This window comes from Dendrobates tinctorius, unplaced genomic scaffold, assembly GCF_039654945.1.
Source record: "Dendrobates tinctorius isolate UK_male_01 unplaced genomic scaffold, ASM3965494v1 ptg000351l, whole genome shotgun sequence".
NCBI classification, from domain to species: domain Eukaryota; kingdom Metazoa; phylum Chordata; class Amphibia; order Anura; family Dendrobatidae; genus Dendrobates; species Dendrobates tinctorius.
In genome coordinates this window covers 2,156,416-2,182,775 of record NW_027362017.1, presented here as the reverse complement: position 1 = coordinate 2,182,775, position 26,360 = coordinate 2,156,416, and the positions used below count along the sequence as shown (strand labels likewise).

The 26,360-nt window shown below is 46.3% G+C and overlaps 1 protein-coding gene across 1 annotated transcript in view; it reads left to right on the top strand.

Annotated features, from left to right (window-relative positions):
* LOC141075418 (venom factor-like) overlaps positions 1 to 19,297 on the top strand; it is a 397,441-nt gene extending 378,144 nt beyond the window's left edge. Inside the window, exons 37-41 of the mRNA XM_073562451.1 lie at positions 349 to 438; positions 2,643 to 2,723; positions 17,362 to 17,445; positions 18,846 to 18,984; positions 19,066 to 19,297. Of these exons, the coding sequence (XP_073418552.1) occupies positions 349 to 438; positions 2,643 to 2,723; positions 17,362 to 17,445; positions 18,846 to 18,984; positions 19,066 to 19,207 (536 nt within the window). The 3' untranslated portion in view covers positions 19,208 to 19,297. The remainder of the gene's footprint in view (positions 1 to 348; positions 439 to 2,642; positions 2,724 to 17,361; positions 17,446 to 18,845; positions 18,985 to 19,065) is intronic.
* The last annotated feature ends 7,063 nt before the right edge of the window (positions 19,298 to 26,360 follow it).

Here is a 26,360-nt window from a genome sequence, read left to right as displayed (position 1 = left end):
GTGTTAATCAGCATGTTCACTAAGGTAGCAGCTGTGATTCTCACACACCACCCTTGGGTGATTATTTGGTATAGCTCCATGATCTCCAATAAATAGTACTTTACATTTACTTAGAAATACGTCTCAGAGGAACATGGCAGTCTGGTTACTTGGAGCATTCTGACAAACACTGACACTGTGTGAAATGGTGTTTTCAGGCAGAAAGTTCCTAAAAATGAACCTATTTTAGGTCTTCTGATGTCACATTTTTTATTTCATAAGCATAAATATAGCAGGAGAATTTCTTTAAAAACACCCACGAGTGAGAAATCTGAGGATTGCAAACAATTACTCTTTTCTCTCTGACAGAAAATCGTTGCCGGAAATTCTACCACAAAGATGAAGGAAGCAAAATGTTTGGTCGCATTTGTCAAGAAAAAGTGTGTCGTTGCGCTGAAGGTAAATCATACAGCATGCGTGTCACAGAATATCCACAAGACTCCAGGAATATGGAGCATTGTCTGGTCTGGGGGTTGGAATATACAGTACTGGAAGTCTGGTCTGGGGTTTGTAGTTAGTGTAATTTAATCTGGGTTTTTTTCATAAGGATTGTCTGATCTGGGGTCTGTAGTTTGGTAGTAGTGTCTTTTGGGGGCAGTATTTATGGATAGTCCGGTCTGGGGTCTGTATTGAGGGATAGTCTGGTCTCAGAATGGTATTTATGGCTAACATGATCTGGTATCTTCATTTAGAAATGGTCTTGAATAGGGTCTGTATTTAGGGGTAATCTGGTCTGGGGTCTTTTTTTCGGGCTAGTCTCGTCTGGGTTCTGTATTTAGGACTAGGCAGGTCTAGGGTTGTTATTTAGGAGAAGTTTGGTTTGGGGTGTGTTTTTAGAGTAGTCTTGTCTGGGAATTGTATTAAAGTTAGCCTTGTCTGAGATCTGCATTTAGGGGTAGTCCAGTCTGGAGTGTTTATTTAGGACAGTTTTGATTCGGGTCTCTCTTTACCAAGAGTCTTGCTTGGAGTATACACTATATTTAGTGGCTGTCCAGTCTGGTCTTTCAATTTAGGGATAGTCTTGGGTATGTATATTGGGGTAGCCTGGTCTCTGGTCTGTTTTTAGGGGTGGTCCTGTCTGTAATGTATATTTAGGGAAAAACTCGTTTGGGGGTCTGCATTTATGGATAGACTTGACTTGGGTCTAAACTATATTTAGTGGTAGTTTGGTCTATTTTATCGATTTAGGGATAGTTTTGTGTTTGTATACTGGGGGTAGTTTGGCCGGGGGTCTATTTTTAGGGGTAGTCCAGTCTGTAATATGTATTTCATGACAATCTGGTGGGGGTCTGTATTTATGTATAGTCTTGTCTGGGGTATTCACTATATTTAGGGGTAGTCTGGTCTGGTATATGTATTTAAGGATAGTCTTGGGTTCTTATACAGGGGGTGGTTGGTCTGGGGGTCTGTTTTTAGCGGTAGTCCAGTCTGTAATATATATTTCAGGACAATCTGTTTGGGGTCTGTATTTTTGTATAGTCTTGTCTGGGGTATACACTATATTTAGGGTTAGTCTGGTCTATGTGTAGGGAAGTGGACTGACCTATGGACCTGTCTGCAGCAGGAAGGTGAATACAAGATATATCGTAAATGTACTAGATGTGGACTGGTGTATATATGTGGGGAGACAGCTAGAAACAGGGAAAGATGGTAAAGTACTGGGTTTGGGCCACTAGGGGGAGACAAAGGACAGCAGGAAAAGGAGACGGTGCAGTACTCAGATTTGGTCACTAGATGGAGGCAGGGAGCTGTGATAAAGGGGCTTAACAGCAGCTTAAGGCTAGGAAACCGCATAGTCATGGTAGGCGGAGTTACGGGGACTCGAGAGGGGAATTCCCAAGGAGGAGAATAAATAGAGGGAGAGAGTTCCAGGAGGGGCCAGTCAAGGAGGAGGAGTTCAGCAGAGAAGGAGACTGCAGGAGGAAGAGACTGAGAGAGGAAGAACTCCAGGAAGGACTGGAAGGAGAAACGGTCAGGAGGGTGGCCCTGACAGGATAGCCGCAGGACAGAGAAAGCCCGGGGGTACCAGACAGATGGACAGGTGAAGCGCTGTGGTGGTAGGCCTAGGGCAGCCACAGCGAAAGAACCATGAGGGACATCAATTGGAGGAAAGAGATGGAGGTGAAAGGTACCCGGGCCTGTGTGTACGGACACTGTCGCGTTGCTGTGGTCGTCGAGAGGATGACCAATAAAGACCTGTTGAACGTACTTTGGTTTCTGTCTCCAGTCTGTTCGCAGAGAAAAAGGGACCACCCCCCAGTCGGCGCACGTACCTACATTTGTATTTAGGGATAGTCTTGTGTTTGTATTTAGAGGTAGTATCATTTGGGGCTTATGATCTGTGGTGTATATTTGCTTAGCAGGTAATTTTGGGGTGTGATTCAAGGGGTCCTACACTATTTTGGCTTCAAATTCGGTAGATAGGGGTTATATGGATGGGATGGGACAATAGACCAAAATCTTTATAATCTTTGAGAATTTTCAAAATGGCCCTTCTCAATGGTAAATGTGTGAGGTAAAGTAATTTTAGAGGTCGGATCATTAGACTCGTTTTGCATAGAGACCTTATTATTCCTGATTAACCAGTTTGATTTCATTGTCAGGACATTGTTTAATGGATCAGTCAGAAAGACGCAGTGCACTGGATAGACTGAATGCTGCCTGTAAATCTGGAGTGGACCACGGTAAGCTATGACAGCACTGCTATACCTACATTTATATAGCTCATCTCGCGCTCACCTGCCCTGCCACTGCAGATTTTGACTGGTCCTCCCTCGTTCATTCCCTTCAACTCCGATCTTGTTCTCTTCCATCTTCACTCTTCAGAGACTTCAGTGCTACCTCACGGCACTAGGGGTCTTCAAAGACCTCAGAGGATAATAAACGTCTTTTAATAGTGGCCGTATCTAGTATTAGGCTATGTGCACATGTTGCGGAATTCCCATGGTAACTTCTGCGGGAATTCCATAATTCCATTACGCAGGAAAATCGCATTTTAAATTCCCGTGATTTTCCCACGGAAAAACTAGCGATTTTCAAGCGTAATTAGGCTGCAGAATGCTAGCGTTTTCCAAGCGATCTGTAGCATCGCTTGGAGAACTGATTGACAGGTTGGTCACACTCGTCAAACATAGTGTTTGATGAGTGTGACCAACTTTTTACTAATGAGGCAGCCTATGCAGCATCAGTAGTAAAAAGATCTAATGTTAAAAATAATAAAAAAAATAATAAAAAATCGGGTTATAGTCACCTTCCGGCGTCCGCGCAGCCTTCCCGGGCCGCAGCAATGCTCCTGTTCCCAGTAATGCTTGCGAGACCTTGGATGACGTCGCGGTCTCGCGATACTGTAGCGATCTCACGAGGAATAGGGACCGCTACAGTATCGCGAGACCGAAACGTCATCAAAGGTCTCGCAAGGCATTACTGAGAACGGGAGCATCGCTGAGGCCCGGGAATGCTGCACGGGACGCAGGAAGGTGAATATAACCCGATTTTTTATTTTAATTCTATTTTTTACAGGGATATGGTACCCACAGCCTGGAGGACAGTCTCCTCTCCTCCGGACCCTGGGTACCATCCGTAAATGTTCTGCTTACTTTTTGCATGGTGGGCAGAGCCACATGCGGAAAGTAAGCAGAACAATGCATTCCTATGTGGGCGGAAACCCCGCAATTCCGCAAAATTAATGGGCATGCTGCGGATTTTTCTGCAATGCGATTCCACCGCAGGAAAATCTGCAGCATTGCGGAATCCCATAGGATTGCACGGGTTGCTGTTTTTTTGCGTTTTCGTGGCAAAAACGCGCGTTAAAAACCGCTGTCAAAACGCGACGTGTGAACGCAGCCATACAGTTTTGATAATTCAAATTCTTCCCATTGGCTATTAAAACTATGGAGTTGTGCCGTATGCACAGTGGCGATATCAAACTGCTCATTGAAGTGGGTAGGTATCAGGGAGTAAGACTGGTAACTAGAGTTGAGCGACTTTTGCTTTTTTAGGGTCGAGTTTCGTTTCATGAAACACGACTTTTCCAAAAGTCGGGTCGAGCAAAATCGTCCGACTATAGGGAAAAGTCGGGGGTCCGACCAAAACACGAAACCCAATGTAAATCAATGGGGAATTAAAGTCGGCAGTGAGAGGAGGACAGGAAACACACCTACAGTGCCCATTTGAATGCCAAAAGCATCAATTCTTCTTACTTAAGCTTGTCAACCTTAATTTACTTCATAATACAAGTTACGCACTGAAAAATGGGGGTTATTTGGCTAAAGTTGTGGGGGGGGGTAGGGCTGGCTCCAGGTTTTCATGTGCCCTGGGCGAAAGAGCGCCCCTTTAACACATACCACAACTCATGATGCTCCGATACGGCAGAGAAATAGCGGTATAGTACAATGAAAAATACTTCACTTTTTACATCTCATGACGAAGCCCATCTATTTCTCCATACAGAATCATTGGTCCCATATAATGTTTGAAACAGTATATGATGAGCTCCACATAATGCTACAGTATATGTTGGTCCCCATGGATGAAGCTCCACTGTCTTATGGGCCCAAATAATGCTCCAAACATAATGGGCCCCATTTCTAATGCTCTAGTGTATAATGGGCCCTGTAAATGCTGCTCCAGTGTCTGATGTCCACCTTTGGAATGTTCCAGTGTATGGTGGGCCCCATCTATCATTCTCCAGAGTATAGTGCTCCCCAAAAATTGCTGTCCCAACATTGAAAACAATCAAATAAGTCTCCTCGCTAGGGAATCCCTGTACTAGTCTGGACTCCTCGTCGTCCCCATCTTCCATCTCACTGCACAGTATTTCAACCTTGCAAGTGCTGTGATCCTGAGCAAGCAGGGGGGGCCCACTCGTTGGCGACGGCACTGGCACAGGGTCCCTGATAGTACGGTGGTGTGTCTGAACAGCGTTCATGAAGGCAAAGTGTTTGTTTTACGTGGGTAGTATGGTTGCAAAGCTGAACCTTAAAGGAATGTCCAGAAGGGCACCACCAGGAGTGGAGCCTACGGCGTAATTTGACTCAACACGGGCAACCTCAACCATCCAGCAACAAAAAAGATGCACACATTGCAAGCTTAATTCCGTTAACGAACGAGACTCCGTCATGCCCCGCGGTCCGAGTCCGGCTTACTAGAGGGACACGCGAGGCTCTGGCACGTGAGATTGTCTAATAACTGGTGTGTCATGCCCTTACATGTCCGTGGCTGCATGTGCGCTACACTGAAAAGGCCAGCGTTTGTCGCTTACAGGTGGAGATAACCCGCTGAACAACGTTAGTGATGGGGATCTGGGATTCAGATTATTCCCCACGAACGATGATTTCCCAGTAAGTGCAGGTCAACCGCAGTTCCGGAATTAGGCCTAACCGTCATTCCTGAAAAAATGAAAAACTTACGTGTGCAAACCACAGGTGCTGTAGCTTGCTTAACAGCTCGCCAGCCGTTCTCAGGCCCAGTATGGATTACACGTGATTGCACAAAGGTGATAAAGGGTACCGTATCCCCGGATAACATGTATGGATAGCATAGTGTACACATTCAAAATATATGTCTATAGATCAGGAGGCAGGCTCAAACGGTGTCAGGCCCAGTATGGATTACAAGTGATTGCACAAAGGTGAGAAAGGGTACCGTATCCCCGGATAACATGTATGGATAGCATAGTGTACACATTCAAAATATATGTCTATAGATCAGGAGGCAGGCTCAAACGGTGTCAGGCCCAGTATGGATTACACGTGATTGCACAGAGGTGAGAAAGGGTACCGTATCCCCGGATAACATGTATGGATAGCATAGTGTACACATTCAAAATATATGTCTATAGATCAGGAGGCAGGCTCAAACGGTGTCAGGCCCAGTATGGATTACACGTGATTGCACAGAGGTGAGAAAGGGTACCGTATCCCCGGATAACATGTATGGATAGCATAGTGTACACATTCAAAATATATGTCTATAGATCAGGAGGCAGGCTCAAACGGTGTCAGGCCCAGTATGGATTACACGTGATTGCACAGAGGTGAGAAAGGGTACCGTATCCCCGGATAACATGTATGGATAGCATAGTGTACACATTCAAAATATATGTCTATAGATCAGGAGGCAGGCTCAGACGGTGTCAGGACCAGTATGGATTACACGTGATTGCACAAAGGTGAGAAAGGGTACCGTATCACTGGATAACATGTATGGATAGCATAGTGTACACATTCAAAATATATGTCTATAGATCAGGAGGCAGGCTCAGACGGTGTCAGGCCCAGTATGGATTTGATGGCCCAGACTACACAGTGGAGGAGCAGGGAGAGGTAAAGAATGCAAATGCTGGGGCCCTGCCCAAGCAAGGGGGGCCCACTCGTGGGCGTCATTACTGGCACCGGGCCCCTCATAGTACGGCGGTGTGTCAGACGGCGGGTGTGCACCACCACCGTCAGAGACACTTGATTGCACTATGAGGGACTCTGTGCCAGTGCCCGCGCCCAAGAGTTGGCCTACCCACTTGTCCAGGGCAACGGCACTCACACGGTTTCGTGCGCTAGGTGGTGACCCCGGCCATGGGGAGGCAGCACAGTTAGGGAGTTTTAGAAAGTGGCATATGTTGATGTTGGACATTCAGCTGATGCAAAAGGCGAAATTGTTCAAGTCCCAGGAAGAGGAGGACCAAAGCAAGCCATTTTTCTGTCACCCTATGTGTCATCAGGGGAAGGTAGGACAAAATCCTTGGAAACCCATGCGTGGTTCATTTTAATGAAGGTTAGATCATCCACATTTTGGGTTGACAGACGGGTCCTTTTTTCTGTCAGGATTGATCCAGCTGCACTGAAGACTCTTTCCGATAGCACACTTGCAGCTGGGCAAGCGAGCTCCTGTAAGGCATATTGTGCCAATTCAGGCCAGGTGTCCAGTTTAGTGGCCCAATAGTCAAAGGGGAATGACCTGTGCGGGAGAACATAGATATGGGAGGAAAAGTAGTTTGTAAGCATAGTTGACAACTGCTGTCTCCTGACACTTTCCATCGATGCATTATTACCAGTTGTGTGAGCAGTACTTGAAAAATCAGTCCACAACATTGTCATGAAACCCCTGTCTCCAACCCCACTTCTGCTGTGTGCACCATGAACACCTCTGCCAAGCTGCCCTCGGCCCATACGGCTCGTGTGAGAACCATCACCGCTGCTGTGTGCTGGGAATGCCTCAACCAACCGGTTAACCAGAGTTGCTTGTTTAGTAGCCAATATTAGGTCAAGGTTCTCCTGTGGCATGATGTTTTGTAATTTGCCTTTATAGCGTGGATCCAGGATGCTGGCCAACCAGTAGTCGTCATCGTTCATCATTTTGTCAATGCGGGGGTCCCTTTTTAGGATCTGCATGGGCAACAAACAAGGAGAATTGGAACTACTAACACAGGAACAGAAATATGATGTAATTGGAATCACTGAAACTTGGTGGGACAATACACATGATTGGAATACAAGACTAGAAGGATACAACTTATTTGCAAGAAACAGACTTGATAAACGAGGAGGGGGTGTCGCATTGTATGTTCGAAACGCGTATATCTGCACAGAGATTGAAGCTTCAGAGACTGGGAGTTCTGTGGAAACTGTTTGGGTAAGAATACAAGGACAGAACAATGGAAAGGACACCATTGTAGGCATTTACTACAGGCCGCCTGTGCAAGCCGAAGATATAGATGAACTCTTTATGCATCAGATGGCCAAGTTCTCCAAAAAATATGACATAGTTGTCATGGGAGATTTCAACTATCCAGACATTTGTTGGGAATCTCTCTCAGGCAAAACTAACAGGTCAAGGAAATTCTTATCCTCTCTTGCTGACAACTTTATCTTCCAAAAGGTAAGGGAGAAAACAAGGGGAACTGCTACCTTGGATCTAATCCTTATAAACAGGGAGGAAATGGTTGAGGAGGTAAAAGTGGCTGGGACCCTAGGAGGTAGCGACCATGCTATTTTAGAATTTTGGATTACTAGAGGTGGAAGACCTGTGAAGACTCAGACGTCAAGGTTAGATTTCAGAAAGGCAGATTTTAAGGGATTCAGAAAGAGAATTGGAGGGATCCAATGGCTGGATATCCTTAAAGACAAAAATGTCCAGGAAGGATGGGAAATCTTGAAAAATGAAATTCTCAAAGCACAGTTGTTAACAATTCCGAAAAGAGGGAAGAATAGGAAGCATTTAAGGAAACCAGGATGGATGAACACAGAACTTAAGCACATGCTAAAAAGGAAGAAAAAAATGTTTATAAAATGGAAAGAGGGAGGCATATCTAAAGAAGAATATAATGCTGTCTGCAGAACCTGCAGGGCACAAATCAGATTATCTAAAGCTGAAAATGAACTGAGGCTTGCAAGAGATGTCAAAAGCAATAATAAAGGATTTTGGGGATATGTCAAAAGTAAAAGAAAAGTCAAAGATGCTATAGGATTTTTACAGGATGAAAATGATGAAATGGTAAGACAGGATGTTGAGAAGGCTGAACTTTTAAATTCCTATTTTGCATCTGTTTTCTCTCAGAAAGGAAATGCAACATCAACTGTTATTCACTGTCCTATTAAGGGAATAGAAGAATCCAGGATATCTATAAACAGAAAGATAGTGAGGAAACACTTAGCTAACCTAAATGAATTCAAGTCTCCAGGTCCAGATGAATTACACCCCAGAGTACTGAAGGAGATAGCAGAAGAAATTTTTGAACCCCTGTCCATAATCTTTGAAAATTCTTGGAGAACAGGAGAAGTGCCAGAAGACTGGAGAAGAGCAAATGTTGTTCCTATCTTCAAAAAGGGGAAGAAGGTGGACCCAGGCAACTATAGGCCGGTGAGTCTGACTTCTATACCAGGAAAGATCTTTGAACAAATTATTAAACAACATGTATGTCAATACCTGGATAAGAATGAAGTGATTAAACAGAGTCAGCATGGGTTTCTAACTAATAAGTCATGTCAGACTAACTTAATTTCCTTCTATGACGGTATCACTGATTGGGTGGATCAAGGAAATGCTGTAGATATAGTATATCTTGACTTCAGCAAAGCATTTGACAAAGTCTCTCATACAATCCTTATTGAAAAAATGACTAAGTATGGAATGGACAAGGCAACTGTTAGGTGGATTCATAGCTGGCTTAGTGATCGGACCCAAAGAGTGGTCGTAAATGGCTGCACATCCAGTTGGAAGAATGTCTCAAGTGGGGTACCACAGGGCTCTGTCCTGGGCCCTGTATTGTTCAACATCTTTATCAACGATTTAGATGAAGGAATTGAGGGTAAACTGATTAAATTTGCTGATGACACAAAGCTAGGAGGGATAGCTAATACTAGAGAAGAGAGAGAGAGGATTCAAAAAGATTTAAATAAACTGGAGAAGTGGGCAGCAACTAACAGAATGGTTTTTAACAGGGAGAAATGCAAAGTACTACATCTGGGCAATAAAAATGAAAAAAGCATATATAGAATGGGAGGAATAGGGCTAAGTGACAGCACATGTGAAAAAGACTTGGGTATACTAATAGATCACAGACTGAATATGAGTCAACAGTGTGATGCAGCAGCAAAAAAGGCAAATGCAATTCTAGGATGTATTAACAGAAGCATACAGTCTAGATCACGTGAAGTCATTATTTCCCTCTACTCCTCTTTGGTCAGACCTCATCTGGAATATTGTGTCCAGTTTTGGGCACCACATTTTAAAAAAGACATCAACAAACTGGAGCAAGTTCAGAAAAGAGCGACCAGAATGGTGACCGGTCTGCAAACCCTGTCTTATGAGGAAAGGTTGCAGGATTTGGGAATGTTTAGTTTGCAAAAGAGAAGACTGAGAGGAGACTTAATAGCTGTCTACAAATATCTAAAGGGCTGTCACATTGTAGAAGGATCAACTTTATTCTCATTTGCACAAGGAAAGACTAGAAGCAATGGGATGAAACTGAATGGGAAGAGACACAGATTAGATATTAGAAAAAACTTTTTGACAGTTAGAGTGATCAATGAGTGGAACAGGCTGCCATGAGAAGTGGTGAGTTCTCCTTCAATGGAAGTCTTCAAACAGAGGCTGGACAGACATCTGACTGGGATGATTTAGCGAATCCTGCTTTGAGCAGGGGGTTGGACCAGATGGCCCAGGAGGTCCCTTCCAACTCTACGATTCTATGATTCTATGATTCTAATCTGACATGTGGGCCAATGTTCCCGGTGTCAATGATGCACTGCGAGTGCTGGGTGGAGGAGCACTTTCTGGCAAATCCACATCCCTCCAGTCATGCACAAACCCTGTACCAGACCTTGCCATGCCAACATTTTCACTTGCCCCACGAGATGCATCCTCCTCCCCTAAGTAATCATCCCCATCATCATCCTCCTCCTCCTCTTCTTCCTCCACCTCGTCCAGGAGAGGTCCCTGAGCAGACAATGGCTGAATGTCATCAAGGATTCCCTCCTCCTCTTCCTCCTCGTCAACATTGGCTGCAGACGCCTGCTCCTTAAGGTGCGTCAAAGTTTGCATGAGCAGACGCATAAGTGGGATGCTCATGCTTAGGATGGCGTCGTCTGCGCTTACTAGCCGTGTGCATTCCTCAAAACACTGAAGGACTTTACAGAGGTCTTTCAGCTTTGACCACTGCACACCTGTCAACTCCATGTCTGATCTCAAAGTGCCTGGCCGTGTATCCTCCCACAAATGCATTATGGCCTGCCTCTGTTCGCACAGCCGCTCAGCCATGTGCAGGGTGGAGTTCCACCATGTTGCAATGTCGATAATGAGGCGGTGGTTGGGAAGGTGGAGCAATCGCTGCAGCTTCTGCATACGAATGGAGTGTACAGGCGACCGGCGGATGTGCGCGCACAGTCTTCGCACCATCTGGAGCAGGGCTGTTAACTCCGGATAATTGTTGAGGAAGCACTGCACCACCAGGTTCAAGGTGTGAGCCAAGCAAGGTATGTGGCTGAGTTTTGAAAGGGCTATGGCTGCCACAAAATTACGGCCGTTATCACTAACTACCTTGCCTGCCTCAAGATGTATACTGCCCAGCCATGACTCAGTTTGTCGCTGAAAGTACTCGGCCAGCACCTCCGCGGTGTGTCTGTCGCCCAAACACATCATCTGCAACACAGCCTGCTGACGCTTTCCACTAGCTGCTCGATAGGGGGACACCTCGTGTGCAACAGTGGCAGCTGCAGATGGAGTGCTCGTACAACTGCGCTCTGTGGATGAGCTTTCGCTTCTGGAGGAGGAGGAGGAGGAGGGTCGAACGCCTACAGCCAACTGTTTCCTATACCGTGGGCTAGGCAGCACTGTCCCACCACCGCTGTCCCCTGTGGACCCTGCATCCACCACATTAACCCAGTGCGCAGTGATGGACACGTAACGGCCCTGGCCATGCCGACTGGACCATGCATCTGTTGTGAGGTGCACCTTTCCACTCACTGACTGCTTGAGTGCATGGACAATGCGGTCTTTCACATGATGCTGGAGGGCTGGGATGGCTTTGCGAGAGAAGTGGTGACTGGGTAGGTCATAGCGTGGTACTGCATAGGCCATGAGTTCGCGGAAAGCTGCGCTTTCCACCAACTGATAGGGCATCATCTCTAATGAGATTAGTTTGGCAATGTGGGCGTTCAAACCCAGTGTACGCGGATGAGAGACTGAGTACTTTCTTGACCTACTCATAGTCTCTGGGAGGGTGAGCTGGACTTGAGAGCTGCATATGGTGGATCTAGCGGTGGACAGGGCGGACTGAGAGAGGGTTGATGATGGTGATGGAGTTGGTGTTCTTTCTGATGGCCTAGATTCAGTATTTCGTTGATATAACAGTGGGATTCCCTGACTGCTTTGGCCTTGCAATGACACCTCAACATTTGCTGCTGTGCTAACCGGTGGGCTTACAGTGGGGGAAACAATGTAGCGCTGCTGACTACCTTCTTTGTGATCAGTTGCACATGTGGTACTTGAGGTTTTGTGTTGTGTCCACGCTTGCAAGTGCATGCTGGTTAAATGTCTAAGCATGCAACTGGTATTCAAATTTTTCAGATTTTTCCCTCGGCTAAAGGTCTTTGCGCACTTCTTAAAGATAACCTTGGCCTGATCATGAGGATTTTGTTCAAAAAAGTGCCACACTGCACTCTTCCTACTTTGGAAGACATTTTGCGGCCTAACACGCTGTGCTATTTTTACCGTCTGGACAAGCTGTCCAGCAACTCCTTTGATTTTTGGAACCTGTCTTTGGAGTGCTCTGGGCCTGCCAGATAACAGCTGTTGCGATGTTGATGTCTGCTGTGGATGCTCCTTCTCCTCATCTGAGCTATTGGAAGCAGCACCCTCTTCCCCCAATGAATGCCAATCTGGGTCAACAACTGGGTCATCCATCACCTCCTCTTCAATGTCATGTGCACCTTCCTCTGTGTCACCGTGTATTGTGGTATAGTATGCGGGAAGGGGCACCTGAGTCTCATCAGGGTCAGAATCTGGCTCATTACACTGCGAGAACAATGTAGTGCTCTGACTGAATGTACCAGCAGAATCATCTATCAGTGGCTGTGCATCAGTGCACTCCATGTCAGATTCATCTTGGCCTCGGTAATTCACCATTTCACTTGATAACCCAGGCATGGTATGTGAAAACAGCTCCATGGAGTAATCAGTTGTATGGCCTGCGTCATCCTTCAATCTTGGTTGGGGTGAAGGACACAAGGAAAGGTGTGGTTCATGAACATGAGCCTCCAATGACGACTCATTGCTTTTATTTTTTACAACTTCAGAAGAGGAGGCGATAGAGCTGGAGGCTGAGTCAGCAATGTAAGCCAAAACTTTTTCCTGAAGCTCTGGCTTTAAAAGCGGTTGGCCAACTCCTAGAAAACTAAGCCTTCGAGGCCTTGTGGAGACAGATGATGACGCAGGCTCAACACCTCCTGCATTCGGTCCTATTTTGCTTTTGCCACTACCATCAGATCCACCACCAACACCATCATTACCAGCTGGCAACCCCCGCCCAATTCCACGGCCTCTTCCACCAGCCTTCTTCATTTTTGGTAAAATTGTACACAAAATCCCACAAACTATATAGTAATGTAAAACAAGGTACAAGGTGTATATAGGACAGGGGAGACGTAGAATTTCTGAACACACTTGTGGACACTGTTGGATTGTGTGAGGCCCAGTGAATATCACACCGCTATGTCACAGGCTCAATGTCGCAGGTGTGAAAAATGTCACTATAGGACAGGGGAGATGTAGAATTTCTGAACACACTTGTGGACACTGTTGGATGGTGTGAGGCCCAGTTAATATCACACCGCTATGTCACAGGCTCAATGTCGCAGGTGTGAAAAATGTCACTATAGGACAGGGGAGATGTAGAATTTCTGAACACACTTGTGGACACTGTTGTGTGAGGCCCAGTTAATATCACACCGCTATGTCACAGGCTCAATGTCGTAGGTGTGAAAAATGTCACTATAGGACATGGGAGATGTAGAATTTCTGAACACACTTGTGGACACTGTTGGATTATGTGAGGCCCAGTTAATATCACATCGCTATGTCACAGGCTCAATGTCGCAGGTGTGAAAAATGTCACTATAGGACAGGGGAGATGTAGAATTTCTGAACACACTTGTGGACACTGTTGTGTGAGGCCCAGTTAATATCACACTTCTATGTCACAGGCTCAATGTCGTAGGTGTGAAAAATGACACTATAGGACAGGGGAGATGTAGAATTTCTGAACACACTTGTGGGCACTGTTGGATTGTGTGAGGCCCAGTTAATATCACACCGCTATGTCACAGGCTCAATGTCGCAGGTGTGAAAAATGTCACTATAGGACAGGGGAGATGTAGAATTTCTGAACACACTTGTGGACACTGTTGGATTGTGTGAGGCCCAGTTAATATCACACCGCTATGTCACAGGCTCAATGTCGCAGGTGTGAAAAATGTCACTATAGGACAGGGGAGATGTAGAATTTCTGAACACACTTGTGGACACTGTTGTGTGAGGCCCAGTTAATATCACACCGCTATGTCACAGGCTCAATGTCGTAGGTGTGAAAAATTTCACTGTAGGACAGGGGAGATATAGAATTTCTGAACACACTTGTGGACACTGTTGGATTGTGTGAGGCCCAGTTAATATCACACCGCTATGTCACAGGCTCAATGTCGTAGGTGTGAAAAATGTCACTATAGGACAGGGGAGATGTAGAATTTCTGAACACACTTGTGGACACTGTTGGATTGTGTGAGGCCCAGTTAATATCACACCGCTATGTCACAGGCTCAATGTTGCAGGTGTGAAAAATGTCACTATAGGACAGGGGAGATGTACAATTTCTGAACACACTTGTGGACACCGTTGTGTGAGATCCAGTTAATATCACACCGCTATGTCACAGGCAGAAATTGGCTAGTGTATGACAAACTACAAGGTGTATATAGAATTGGGCAGAATAGGAATCTCCCTAGAGTGTAGGTCTGTAAGAACGGAACATGTCCTCGACTTATCCTTACAGAGTGACACACAGATAGCTTCACTGTGGCCGTGATAACAGCCATTACACGGTACTGAGAGAGGAGCGTGCACGTACACCACTGTCCGGTGTCCGTAAAATTGTCAAGCTCCGTGTTTTTTAAGTATACGGACTGACACACGCTGTCTCTCTATAGTTTTGAATGTGATCAAACAGCAAATATACTTAACTGTTTGAAAAGCAGACAAAACTAGAAGGTGGAGGTCTGTAAGAACGGAACATGTCCTCGACTTATTCTTACAGAGTCACACACAGATAGCTTCACTGTGGCCGTGATAACAGCCGTTACACGGTACTGTGTGAGGAGCGTACACCGCTGTATGGTGTGAAAAAGTGCACGCTCAGTACCTCACCAGGACAAAAAAAAATTTGGATTGCTTTTAAAAAAGCAGTTTGCAGAGCAGTGGGAAAACAGCAATGCAGCTATCAGGAAGCTTTATAAGGCAGCCTAACAACCAACACAGCTGATCCAGCAAAATATAGCCTCCACTTGCACTGCACACACAGTGACTGGTGTGTTGTACAGGCAAAATCGCTAGCAGCAGAAGCAGTTTTTGGTGTCTTCTTCCCTGCCTAACGCTCTCCCTACAGAATCAGCAGCAGCAGCAGCTCTCCCTATTCTGAGATCAGCATGAGTAACATGGCGGTCGGTGTGCACGCCCTTTTATACCCCCTGTGACGCCCCCCAAAGCAAGCCAATCACTTGCATGCCCTTCTCAAAGATGGTGGTGACCCCTGCCTATGTCATCACGTTGCCCACAGTGTCCGTGGATCCTGATTGGCTGAAAAAGGGCGGAAAACAAACTTTTGAAACGCGACTTTGGCGCTAAAGTCGCCGAGCTCGTGGCCGACCTCACCCTAGGTTCGGGTTTCGTTTCATGAAACCCGACTTTACCAAAAGTCGGCAACTTTTGAAATTTTTCGACCCGTTTCGCTCAACTCTACTGGTAACTAGTGATGAGTAGAGTTGAGCGATACCGTCCGATACTTCAAAATATCGGATCGGAATGGATCGGCCGATCTTTAAAAAAAGTATCGGTATCGCCGATGCCGATACCGGAAGTCCCATTCAAGTCTATGAGACTTCCGGTATCGGAATTGGAAAAACCCTTTCCTGCCCTTGTACAGCCTCTCGGGGGTCTGTACGGGCCTTCCGGGGGTCTCTGCCGGCCTGCCGGGGGTCTGTGCCGGCCTGCCGGTGGGCTGTGCGGACTGCCCGGGGTCTGTGCACCCTGTGGGGGTCTGTACCGGCCTGCCAGGGGGCTGTGCCGGCCTGCCGGGGGGCTGTGCTGATGTCCGGGGGTCTGTGCACCCTGTGGGGGTCTGTGCCGGCCTGCCGGGGGGCTGTGCTGATGTCCGGGGGTCTGTGCAGGCATCGTCTGATGGGACTACAAGTCCCATCGGGTGATGCCTGCTACAATGACAGTGATTGACACATTAGCCAATGATGGGACAGTAGTAGTCCCATCATCCGGCTAATGTGTTAAATGTAAAAAAAAAAAAAAAAAAATACTACATACATACTACATGCATGCTACATACATACTACATGCTACATACATAGTACATATATACTACATATATACTACATGCATGCTACATACATGCTACATACATACTACATACATACTACATGCTACATACATACTACATACATACTACATATATGCATCATACATACTACATGCTACATACATACTACATACATACTACATATATACTACATGCATGCTACATACATACTGCATGCATGCTACATACATACTACATGCATACTACATGCTACATACATACTACATGCTACATACATACCACATATATACTACATACATACTACATACATGCTACATACATACTACATGCATGCTACATACAATACATTCATACAATACATACATAGACATACAGTACATATAACATAGAGTAACATACTTACCAATACTTGTCACATTGTTCCCCGAAGCCATTGTCGTCTACGGAATAAATATTAACATAACAAACCACAAAAATACTCACCCATGATCCGAAGCAGTCCACGAGTGTGTCCCACGACGATCTTGGGTAGAGAACTGCAGCATCAGCTGATGCTGCCGCTCTCTACGGGCTGCAGGAATCCAATGACGGAAGGTAGGTATCCTTCCCCACTGTATTTCTCCGCCACTTAAAAAAAAAAAGTCCCTAGTCTCACTTTATGGTAAAAGCTGTGTGGGAATTTCGGCTGTCAATCAACTTTGAACTTCCGATTCCGATTCCGGAATCCGATATGACAAAAGTATCGGAAGTCAGTATCGGAACTCCGATACCGCTAATATCGGCCGATACCCGATACTTGCGGTATCGGAATGCTCAACACTAGTGATGAGTGAGTATACTTGTTACTCAAGATTTCCTGAGCATGCTTGTGTATTCTCTGAGTATTTGGATGTGCTCGGAGATTTAGTTTCTGTTGCCGTAGCTGCATGATTTGCAGCTGCTAGACAGCCTCAATACATGTGGGAATTCCTAATAAGAAAGACAATCCACACATGTGTTCAGGCTGGCTAGCAGCCACAAATCATGCAGCTACAGCGACAGGAAGTAAATCTCAGAGCACATCCAAATACTCGAAGATCACCCGAGCATGCTCGGGAAATCTCGAGTAGCGAGTATACTCGCTCATCACTACTGGTAACCTATCCAGAGGCTAGACCAATACTTTTAATGAATCAAAAAAGCTTTTTTTAATGTAAAAACTAATTTTACTTTTTCTCTGACTGTCTCTATAGTGTTCAAGATAACACTTCTTGACTTAAAATATGAAAAAGACTTTGACCGATATGAGATGCAAATTAAGGAGGTCTACAAGAGAGGTAACATTGAATATTTCTGTAAAACAGCTGAATTATGGTATTTCAAAATATATCAAAAGTACACTAAGATTATATGCACAAATATTGTTGGTGTACGCAGTCAGTGTGATGGAAAAAGCAAAGCATTCTAGTGCACAGGGGCAGCATGAGAGGAGTCCTAGAAATAGAGTCAAACAGTCTTGATAAAGGCCATTAGTTGGCTATAGCACATTCGCAGATTAATTGCAGGCATACGAAGCTTTAGTGTTTTTGTGTTCCTTCACTTTGAATAATTATTTTTTATTATTATTATTTATTTATATAGCGCCATTAATTCCATGGTGCTGTACATGAGAAGGGGTTACATACAAAGTTATAGATATCGTTTATAGTAAACAAATTTACAATGACAGACTGGTGCAGAGGGGAAAGGACCCTGTCCTTGCGGACTTACATTCTACGGAATAATGGGAAAGAGACAGAAGGTCGTGGGTGCAGCAGCTCTGGTGGTGATGAGGCGGGAGCTCAGGTGGTGGTGAGGAGGCAGAATGGTTATTGCAGGCTGTAAGCTTTCCTGAAGAGATGGGTTTTCAGGTTCCGTTTGAAGGATCCGAGGGTGGTGGATAATTGGACTTGTTGAGGCATGGTATTCCAGAGGATGGGGGATATTCGGGAGAAGTCTTGGAGGCGGTTGTGTGAGAAACGGATAAGTGTGGAGGAGAGAAGGAGGTCTTGGGAGGATCGAAGAGTACGCGAGGGAAGATACTGGGAGATTAGTTCAGAGAAATAGGGAGGGGAAAGGTTGTAGATGGCTTTGTAGGTCAGTGTTAGTAGTGTGAACTGGATTCGTTGGGGAATTGGGAGCCAGTGGAGGGATTTGCAGAGGGGAGAGACAGAGGAGTAGCGAGGAGAGAGGTGGATTAGTCGGGCAGCAGAGTTGAGAACAGACTGGAGTGGTGCAAGAGAGTTAGCAGGGAGGCCACAGAGGAGGGTGTTGCAGTAATCAAAGCGGAAGATGATGAGGGCATGCACAAGAGTTTTAGTAGATTGAGGGCTGAGAAATGGACAGATTCTGGAAGTATTTTTGAGTTGGAGGCGACAGGAGGTGGCAAGAGATTGGACGTGTGGTTTAAAGGACAGGGAGTCGAGAGTTACTCCGAGACAGCAGATTTCAGGTGCAGGAGTGAGCATGATGCAGTTTACCATAATAGGTAGATCGGGTAGGGAAGATACGTGAGATGGAGGAAAGGAAAATTTATATCGTCTTTATCTTTTTGAAGTACACACTACTTTCCTGTGTTTCTGCATGTCCCAACAAGATTTTTGTCATCTTTGGCTGGATGAATTTACTAATCATATGTCGCTACTATCACATCGATTTGACCATCTTATCATTTTTAATTTAATCCTGTGTAATCTAGGAACGGATGAAAAGGCCAAGGGCAACAAGCGCACCTTTATCAGCCACATTAGGTGTCGAGAAAATCTAAAGTTGAAGAAAGGAGCAGATTACATTGTACTTGGAGCCGACAAGAACGTTTGGTACACTGAGAAATCAGGGTAAGTTCGAAGTCTCGTCATTAATACAACGCAGGAAGTAAGGACTCACTGGGGTTCAACTTTTTGACCTTGTTTCCTCAGCTACACCTATGTCCTGGGGGGTGATACTTGGATCGAGTGGTGGCCAAATGAAAGAGAGTGTCAAGAACCTGATTACCTGGAACGTTGTGAAGACTTTGAAGCATTTGCTGATGAACTGGAAATTATCGGATGTCAAACATGATTTTATGTCAAACAATCCAAACCTTGTTTACTTTCGCAATGGGTTTTATGTACCATAATCTACACAAGTAAAGTAACATGAATTCTGTCATCTGTGCCTCATATTTGCTTGTGGTCATCCTTCAGTCACCTTTTTTTTACAGACATTGCAGTGAGTTTCAGGTTGTAATTGCAGATGAGAGAAAAGGAACTGAATTTAAAACATCTGTTGTGGCATAACTGCAGTTCAGTTCGATAGGCCTCAGTGCAAAATTTGGACCTCGGGTCCCCCACACAAACCACCCTGCCCCATCCGTCCCCTCACGTTGTTGTTTTAGCAGTGGCGCCATCTTGCTGAGCACTCTCTCCTTGTGCAGCAGCTTGTTTCAGCTTTTTCTCCTACCTTGTCATGATGGGAGATGTATCTGTCAGTAACTGGAGGTTCTGCCATCGCAGTCTCATCTTTCCAGATCTCCATAGCGCTTTCTCTTCCCTGTAGTGATGAGCGAGTATACTCGTTGCTTGGGTTTCCCCGAGCATGCTCGGGTGGTCTCTGAGTGTTTTGGCGTCCTTGGAGATTTAGCTTCTGTCGCCTCAGCTGTATGATTTGCAACTGCTAGACAGCTTGAATACATGTGTGGAATGTCTGTTTGTTAGGGAATTCCCATATGTTTTCAGCCTGTCTACAAGTCACAAATCATGCAGATGAGACGACGAAAACGAAATCTCCGTGCACGCCAAAATACTCAGAGATCACCCAAGCATGCTCGGGGAAACTGAGCAACAATGCTACTCACCCATCGCTACTTCCCAGGCAGACAGAATTTTTACAAGGATCTTGAATGAGCTTTTACTGCATACATCCTTCTACATATCCAGCCAAGCGATGCCCTCCACCCCACATGTTGGTCAGATGTATGGGCCTTTGTAGAGTTGTATAACAGCAAGTGAGATAAAATATAACTTTTAATGCATAGCTTAAAAATTACCAGACCTAGAGTGTCACCAAATAGTGATTAAAATGAGATGCCCATACACTGGGTGATCCCCAAGGGATAATTGTAAACACCCAAAAGCATCAAACAGGAATATAGAATGCAGTTATTATAACATCCAAACAGCAATCTATATATATTGGATACAGCATAAAAAATAGCAGCAAAATGCCATAGCCAATTGCACTCATATATTTATATACTGGCTAGACCAAAAGAAAAAAGGGGGGGCTCATAGCCACCAATAGATGAGAATAATGAAAAGAACGATCTCACCAATATTTTGCAGACGGTCAGGAGTCTCCAGGGATACTCATCATACATGTGGAGAGGCAGGGATGGGAGTACAATACCCTGTCACATCCCTCATAAGCTGACCATTATCTGATCCTCAGGCTCCTGCCCTGACAAGGGCAGTCCACAACTAGCCCTAAATTGCACAAGCCCTACACTTTCCCTTAAAGGAGCGTCCCAACGCGTTTCATCCAAGTAACTCTTCAGGGGACTAACTTGTTCAAAAGTGCCACAGTGCTAAAGCTAAGAGACATACATCCTCCTGCTCTCAATGCTATCTGCTGTCTGCAGAGAGCGGAGGAAAAAGGGCTTATTTATATCTTTAGGGTGTTCCACACAGCCCCATAATAATTAATTCAGTGAGTCACAAATGTATACTCACTCTCACTTTACATATCAAACGTCCACCATTAGATGATTCTTCCCCAAGGTGCGCGCCATAATTCGCGCTAACTCCGCCCCCCATGACATCACAGAGCAAAGCATGGGTATAGAGCATTTACTGGTCGAGGAAGCCCCACTTCCGGTGAAACCAAAATGGCGGATGCCCCACTTCCGGTGACGTCTGAATACACAATAGCTGCGCCCCACTTCCTGTAAAACCAAGATGGCGGGTGCCCCACTTCCGGTGACGTCTATAAGCCCAAAAACCGGCCTTGGGAGTGCCCCATTTCTGGTAGGCGGGCCCGCATCAAGCCCCACTATAGGAGAAGCACATACTGCGGTGCCGCCACACATCCGGTAAGCGGAGCCGCATCATGCCCCACTTCCGGGGAAACGCATACAGCGGTGCCGTCCCACTTGCCAATAAGTGGAACCGCATCATGCCCCACTTCCTGGGAAGAACATACAGCAGTGCCGCTGTTAGACAATAAACATATTTGGGTGAGAATTAATTGTCATTTTCTCATCATTATTGGCATTTTTTGCTGTACTTTGTTTTTTTTTGTGGAGTGATATGGCAGGTTTCTTATCTGTGGGTCTAAATACTGAAAATTGGTTATCAGAGGCTAAGGAGGTTTTCTCCGAAAACACCTTTACTCAAAAGAAATATCTTCCTACATTTAATGTTGCTTTTAAAGAGCTGCAGCAGGTATATAGGGACCAAATTACTTCCTGGTGGGAAGTGCAAAGCCTAGAGAGCTACCTTAAGGCTAAGATCGTCCCTCGGAATTTAAGAATTAACCTATTGGCTGGTAATAGACATAAGTAGAGTTGAGCGATACCAGCCGATACTTGAAAATATCGGATCGGAATGGATCGGCCGATCTTAAAAAAAAGTATCGGTATCGCCGATTCCGATACCGGGAACCAATGCAAGTCAATGGGGCCAAAATATCGGAATTAAAAAAAACCCTTTCTTTCCTTGTAGGTTAATTCTACATGAAGAAAAACAACTAAGAATAATGTAGAATGTATTGTGGGAGGTGGAGGAGACATTAAAGCCATAGAGGTTTAGCCCAATCAAATGGAATAGCAGGAATTAAACTTTTTTTTTAAAGACGTTAGGAGTTACAAAGATATTGACTATGTTAGCCTCATTTATATTTTGCCAGACATGTATGTCTTCTTCTTCTTTCTTCTTTCTTCTTCTTTCTTATTCTTCTTCCTTTTTTTACCTTCTTCTTCTTATTCCTTTTTTTACATTCTTCTTCTTCTTCCTTTTTTACATTCTTCTACTTCCTCTTTTTACATTCTTCTTCTTATTCCTTTTTTTACATTCTTCTTCTTCTTCCTTTTTTTAAATTCTTCTACTTCCTTTTTTTACATTCTTCTTCTTCCTTTTCTTACATTCTTCATATTCTTCTTATTCAACAATTATTATTCTACATATTCAACTTCTTCATCTTCTTCCTATTCTTCTTCATCATATTCTTGTTTGTGTCAGGCATTCCTGTAGTTGTTATCTAGAAAAGTTAGAAGTTTACACCTTCCGTTCTGCCTGTCACAAAAGATTTACAACAGGATTTGTCCGCGTTCAGTTTGGCCTGCAGCAGCAGGCCTTTTCCAGGGGCACCACGAGGAGGAACGGACTCACCCCCATACACTGCTTAGTCTTCTTCTGCTTATAAATAAGATAATATCATTTGCTCAGAGTATTAGTCTTATGCTTAATGTTCTTCTGCTTTCTTTTTTTATGCTTCTTTGTCTTCTCTCTCTTGTTGTTCTGCATCTTGGTGGTTGTCTTCCTGTTCTTTGTCCTCTTGAACCAGCTGACGGTACTGGCACCCGGAGGGGCAGCAGAAGGAACAAGAGCCAATGGCACAACCGAGGACCAGCTGACGGTGCTGGAACCCGGTTACTATGCAGGAGGTACCTGTGCTACAAAGCACTACCAAGGACCAGCAGACGTTGCCGGAACTCGGATACCGAGATGGAGGCACCTAGGCCAAAGGCTCTGACGAGAACCAGCTGACGGTGCTGGAACCCGGAGGGGTAGCATAAGCTGCAAGAGCAAATGGAAATAGCGAGGACCAGCTGACAGTGCTGGCACCCGGAGGGGCAGCAGAAGGAATAAGAGCCAATGGCACAACCGAGGACCAGGTGACGGTGCTGGAACCCGGTTACTAAGCAGGAGGTACCTGTGCTACAAAGCACTACCAAGGACCAGCAGACGTTGCCGGAACTCGGATACCGAGATGGAGGCACCTAGGCCAAAGGCTCTGACGAGAACCAGCTGACGGTGCTGGAACCCGGAGGGGTAGCAGAAGTTACCCCTGAAAAGCAAAGTTGGCATGCCGCAAGCTGGCCGCAGTTACCGAATCACACAGTCCTACAGGGGGTGCTTGTCCTACTGGCACTACGGAACAAGCCTTTCTTACCAGAACCCGCAGTCCACATAGGAAGCACCTAAACTGCTGGCACCCTAGCCTCGGCTAACCCAACCGCAACACGACATGGAAACTTGGGGTGGCAAACTGACATTGACACTTCCCGGAAACAGCAGGCAGGGCTGGAACCAAGCTGGGCAGGAGGGAGTACCCGTGCCAAAGTCAGTTATGAGCAGCAACTGGCGATGTTGGAGCCCAGGGACAAGCACTTAGCAGGCTGAGGCCTGATGTGCTGTCAATTGGGAGGCAGCAGGACAGATTGCCATCAAAACAGCAGGGGAACAGCTGACGTTACTGAACCCCACAAACACAGGAGCTAGTGTTTTACTCTGTGAAGACGGCACTTCCGAGCAACAACTGGCTGTGTTGAAGCCCAGGGACAAGCACGGAGCAGGCTGAGGCTGCATTGAAGAAATTTTAAGATCGGTTGTAGACTTCTACTAATTTTAACCAAGCTCCACTTAGGCCTGTGGCTTCACTGATTTTCGTATTTCCCCTGTCCTCCAACCCCGCCAGTTACAGCTCCGAAGTGGCGTCTGCACAATCCACACTTGTTCCTGTGTTACAGGTGTTCAGTCCGGTCAGTTAATCCCCTGATGTGTGTCCGGCAATGTCGCCTGCTCTGTCCACATTCCCATAACTAGTGGACAGAGCAGGCGACATTGCCGGACACATATCAGGGGATTAACTGACCGGACTGAACACCTGTAACACAGGAACAAGTGTGGATTGTGCAGACGCCACTTCGGAGCTGTAACTGGCGGGGTTGGAGGACAGGGGAAATACAAATATCAGTGATACTCGTATTTCCCCTGTCCTCCAACCCTGCCAGTTACAGCTCCGAAGTGGCGTCTGCACAATCCACACTTGTTCCTGTGTTACAGGTGTTCAGTCGGGTCAGTTAATCCCCTGATGTGTGTCCGGCAATGTCGCCTGCTCTGTCCACATTCCCATAACTAGTGGACAGAGCAGGCGACATTGCCGGACACACATCAGGGGATTAACTGACCCGACTGAACACCTGTAACACAGGAACAAGTGTGGATTGTACAGACGCCACTTCGGAGCTGTAACTGGCAGGGTTGGAGGACAGGGGAAATACGAGAGACAGTGGAGCCACAGGCCTAATTGGAGCACGGTTAAAAATCAGTAGTGGTACGACTGTGTAGGCAGCAGGAGACTTTGCCATCCACACAGCAGGGGATCACCTGACGTTACTGAACCCCACTGAGACACGGGAGCAAGTATCTCTTTCCGTGTGGACGGCACTTCCGAGCTACAACTGGCTGTGTTGAAGCCCAGGAAATAGGAGGGTGTAGGCAGAGGCCTACTGTCTTTGGAATGTGGAGACAGCAAGAGAGACTGCCATCCACACAGCAGGGGATCAGCAGACGTTACTGAACCCCACTGAGACACGGGAGCAAGTGTCTCTTTCCGTGTGGAGGGCACTTCCGAGCTACAACTGGCTGTGTTGAAGCCCAGGAAATAGGAGGGTGTAGACAGAGGCCTACTGTCTTTGGAATGTGGAGACAGCAGGAGAGACTGCCATCCACACAGCAGGGGATCAGCTGACGTTACTGAACCCCACTGAGACACGGGAGCAAGTATCTCTTTCCGTGTGGAGGGCACTTCCGAGCTACAACTGGCTGTGTTGAAGCCCAGGAAATAGGAGGGTGTAGGCAGAGGCCTACTGTCTTTGGAATGTGGAGACAGCAGGAGAGACTGCCATCCACACAGCAGGGGATCAGCTGACGTTACTGAACCCCACTGAGACACGAGAGCAAGTGTCTCTTTCCGTGTGGAGGGCACTTCCGAGCTACAACTGGCTGTGTTGAAGCCCAGGAAATAGGAGGGTGTAGGCAGAGGCCTACTGTCTTTGGAATGTGGAGACAGCAGGAGAGACTGCCATCCACACAGCAGGGGATCAGCTGACGTTACTGAACCCCACTGAGACACGGGAGCAAGTGTCTCTTTCCGTGTGGAGGGCACTTCCGAGCTACAACTGGCTGTGTTGAAGCCCAGGAAATAGGAGGGTGTAGGCAGAGGCCTACTGTCTTTGGAATGTGGAGACAGCAGGAGAGACTGCCATCCACACAGCAGGGGATCAGCTGACGTTACTGAACCCCACTGAGACACGGGAGCAAGTGTCTCTTTCCGTGTGGAGGGCACTTCCGAGCTACAACTGGCTGTGTTGAAGCCCAGGAAATAGGAGGGTGTAGGCAGAGGCCTACTGTCTTTGGAATGTGGAGACAGCAGGAGAGACTGCCATCCACACAGCAGGGGATCAGCTGACGTTACTGAACCCCACTGAGACACGGGAGCAAGTATCTCTTTCCGTGTGGACGGCACTTCCGAGCTACAACTGGCTGTGTTGAAGCCCAGGAAATAGGAGGGTGTAGGCAGAGGCCTACTGTCTTTGGAATGTGGAGACAGCAGGAGAGACTGCCATCCACACAGCAGGGGATCAGCTGACGTTACTGAACCCCACTGAGACACGGAAGCAAGTGTCTCTTTCCGTGTGGAGGGCACTTCCGAGCTACAACTGGCTGTGTTGAAGCCCAGGAAATAGGAGGGTGTAGGCAGAGGCCTACTGTCTTTGGAATGTGGAGACAGCAGGAGAGACTGCCATCCACACAGCAGGGGATCAGCAGACGTTACTGAACCCCACTGAGACACGGGAGCAAGTATCTCTTTCCGTGTGGACGGCACTTCCGAGCTACAACTGGCTGTGTTGAAGCCCAGGAAATAGGAGGGTGTAGGCAGAGGCCTACTGTCTTTGGAATGTGGAGACAGCAGGAGAGACTGCCATCTCCACAGCAGGGGAACAGCTGGCAGTGCTGAACCCCACTAACACTCGAACAAATGTGTTTGGCTCTGTGGAGACGACACTTCTGAACACCAACTGACGCTGTTGGAGCCCAGGATTAGGCGCGGAGCAGGCTGGGGCCTACTGGATTTTGGCTGGTGAAGGCAGCAGGAGACTTGCCATCTCCACAGCAGGGGAACAGCTGGCAGTGCTGAACCCCACTAACACTCGAACGAATGTGTTTGGCTC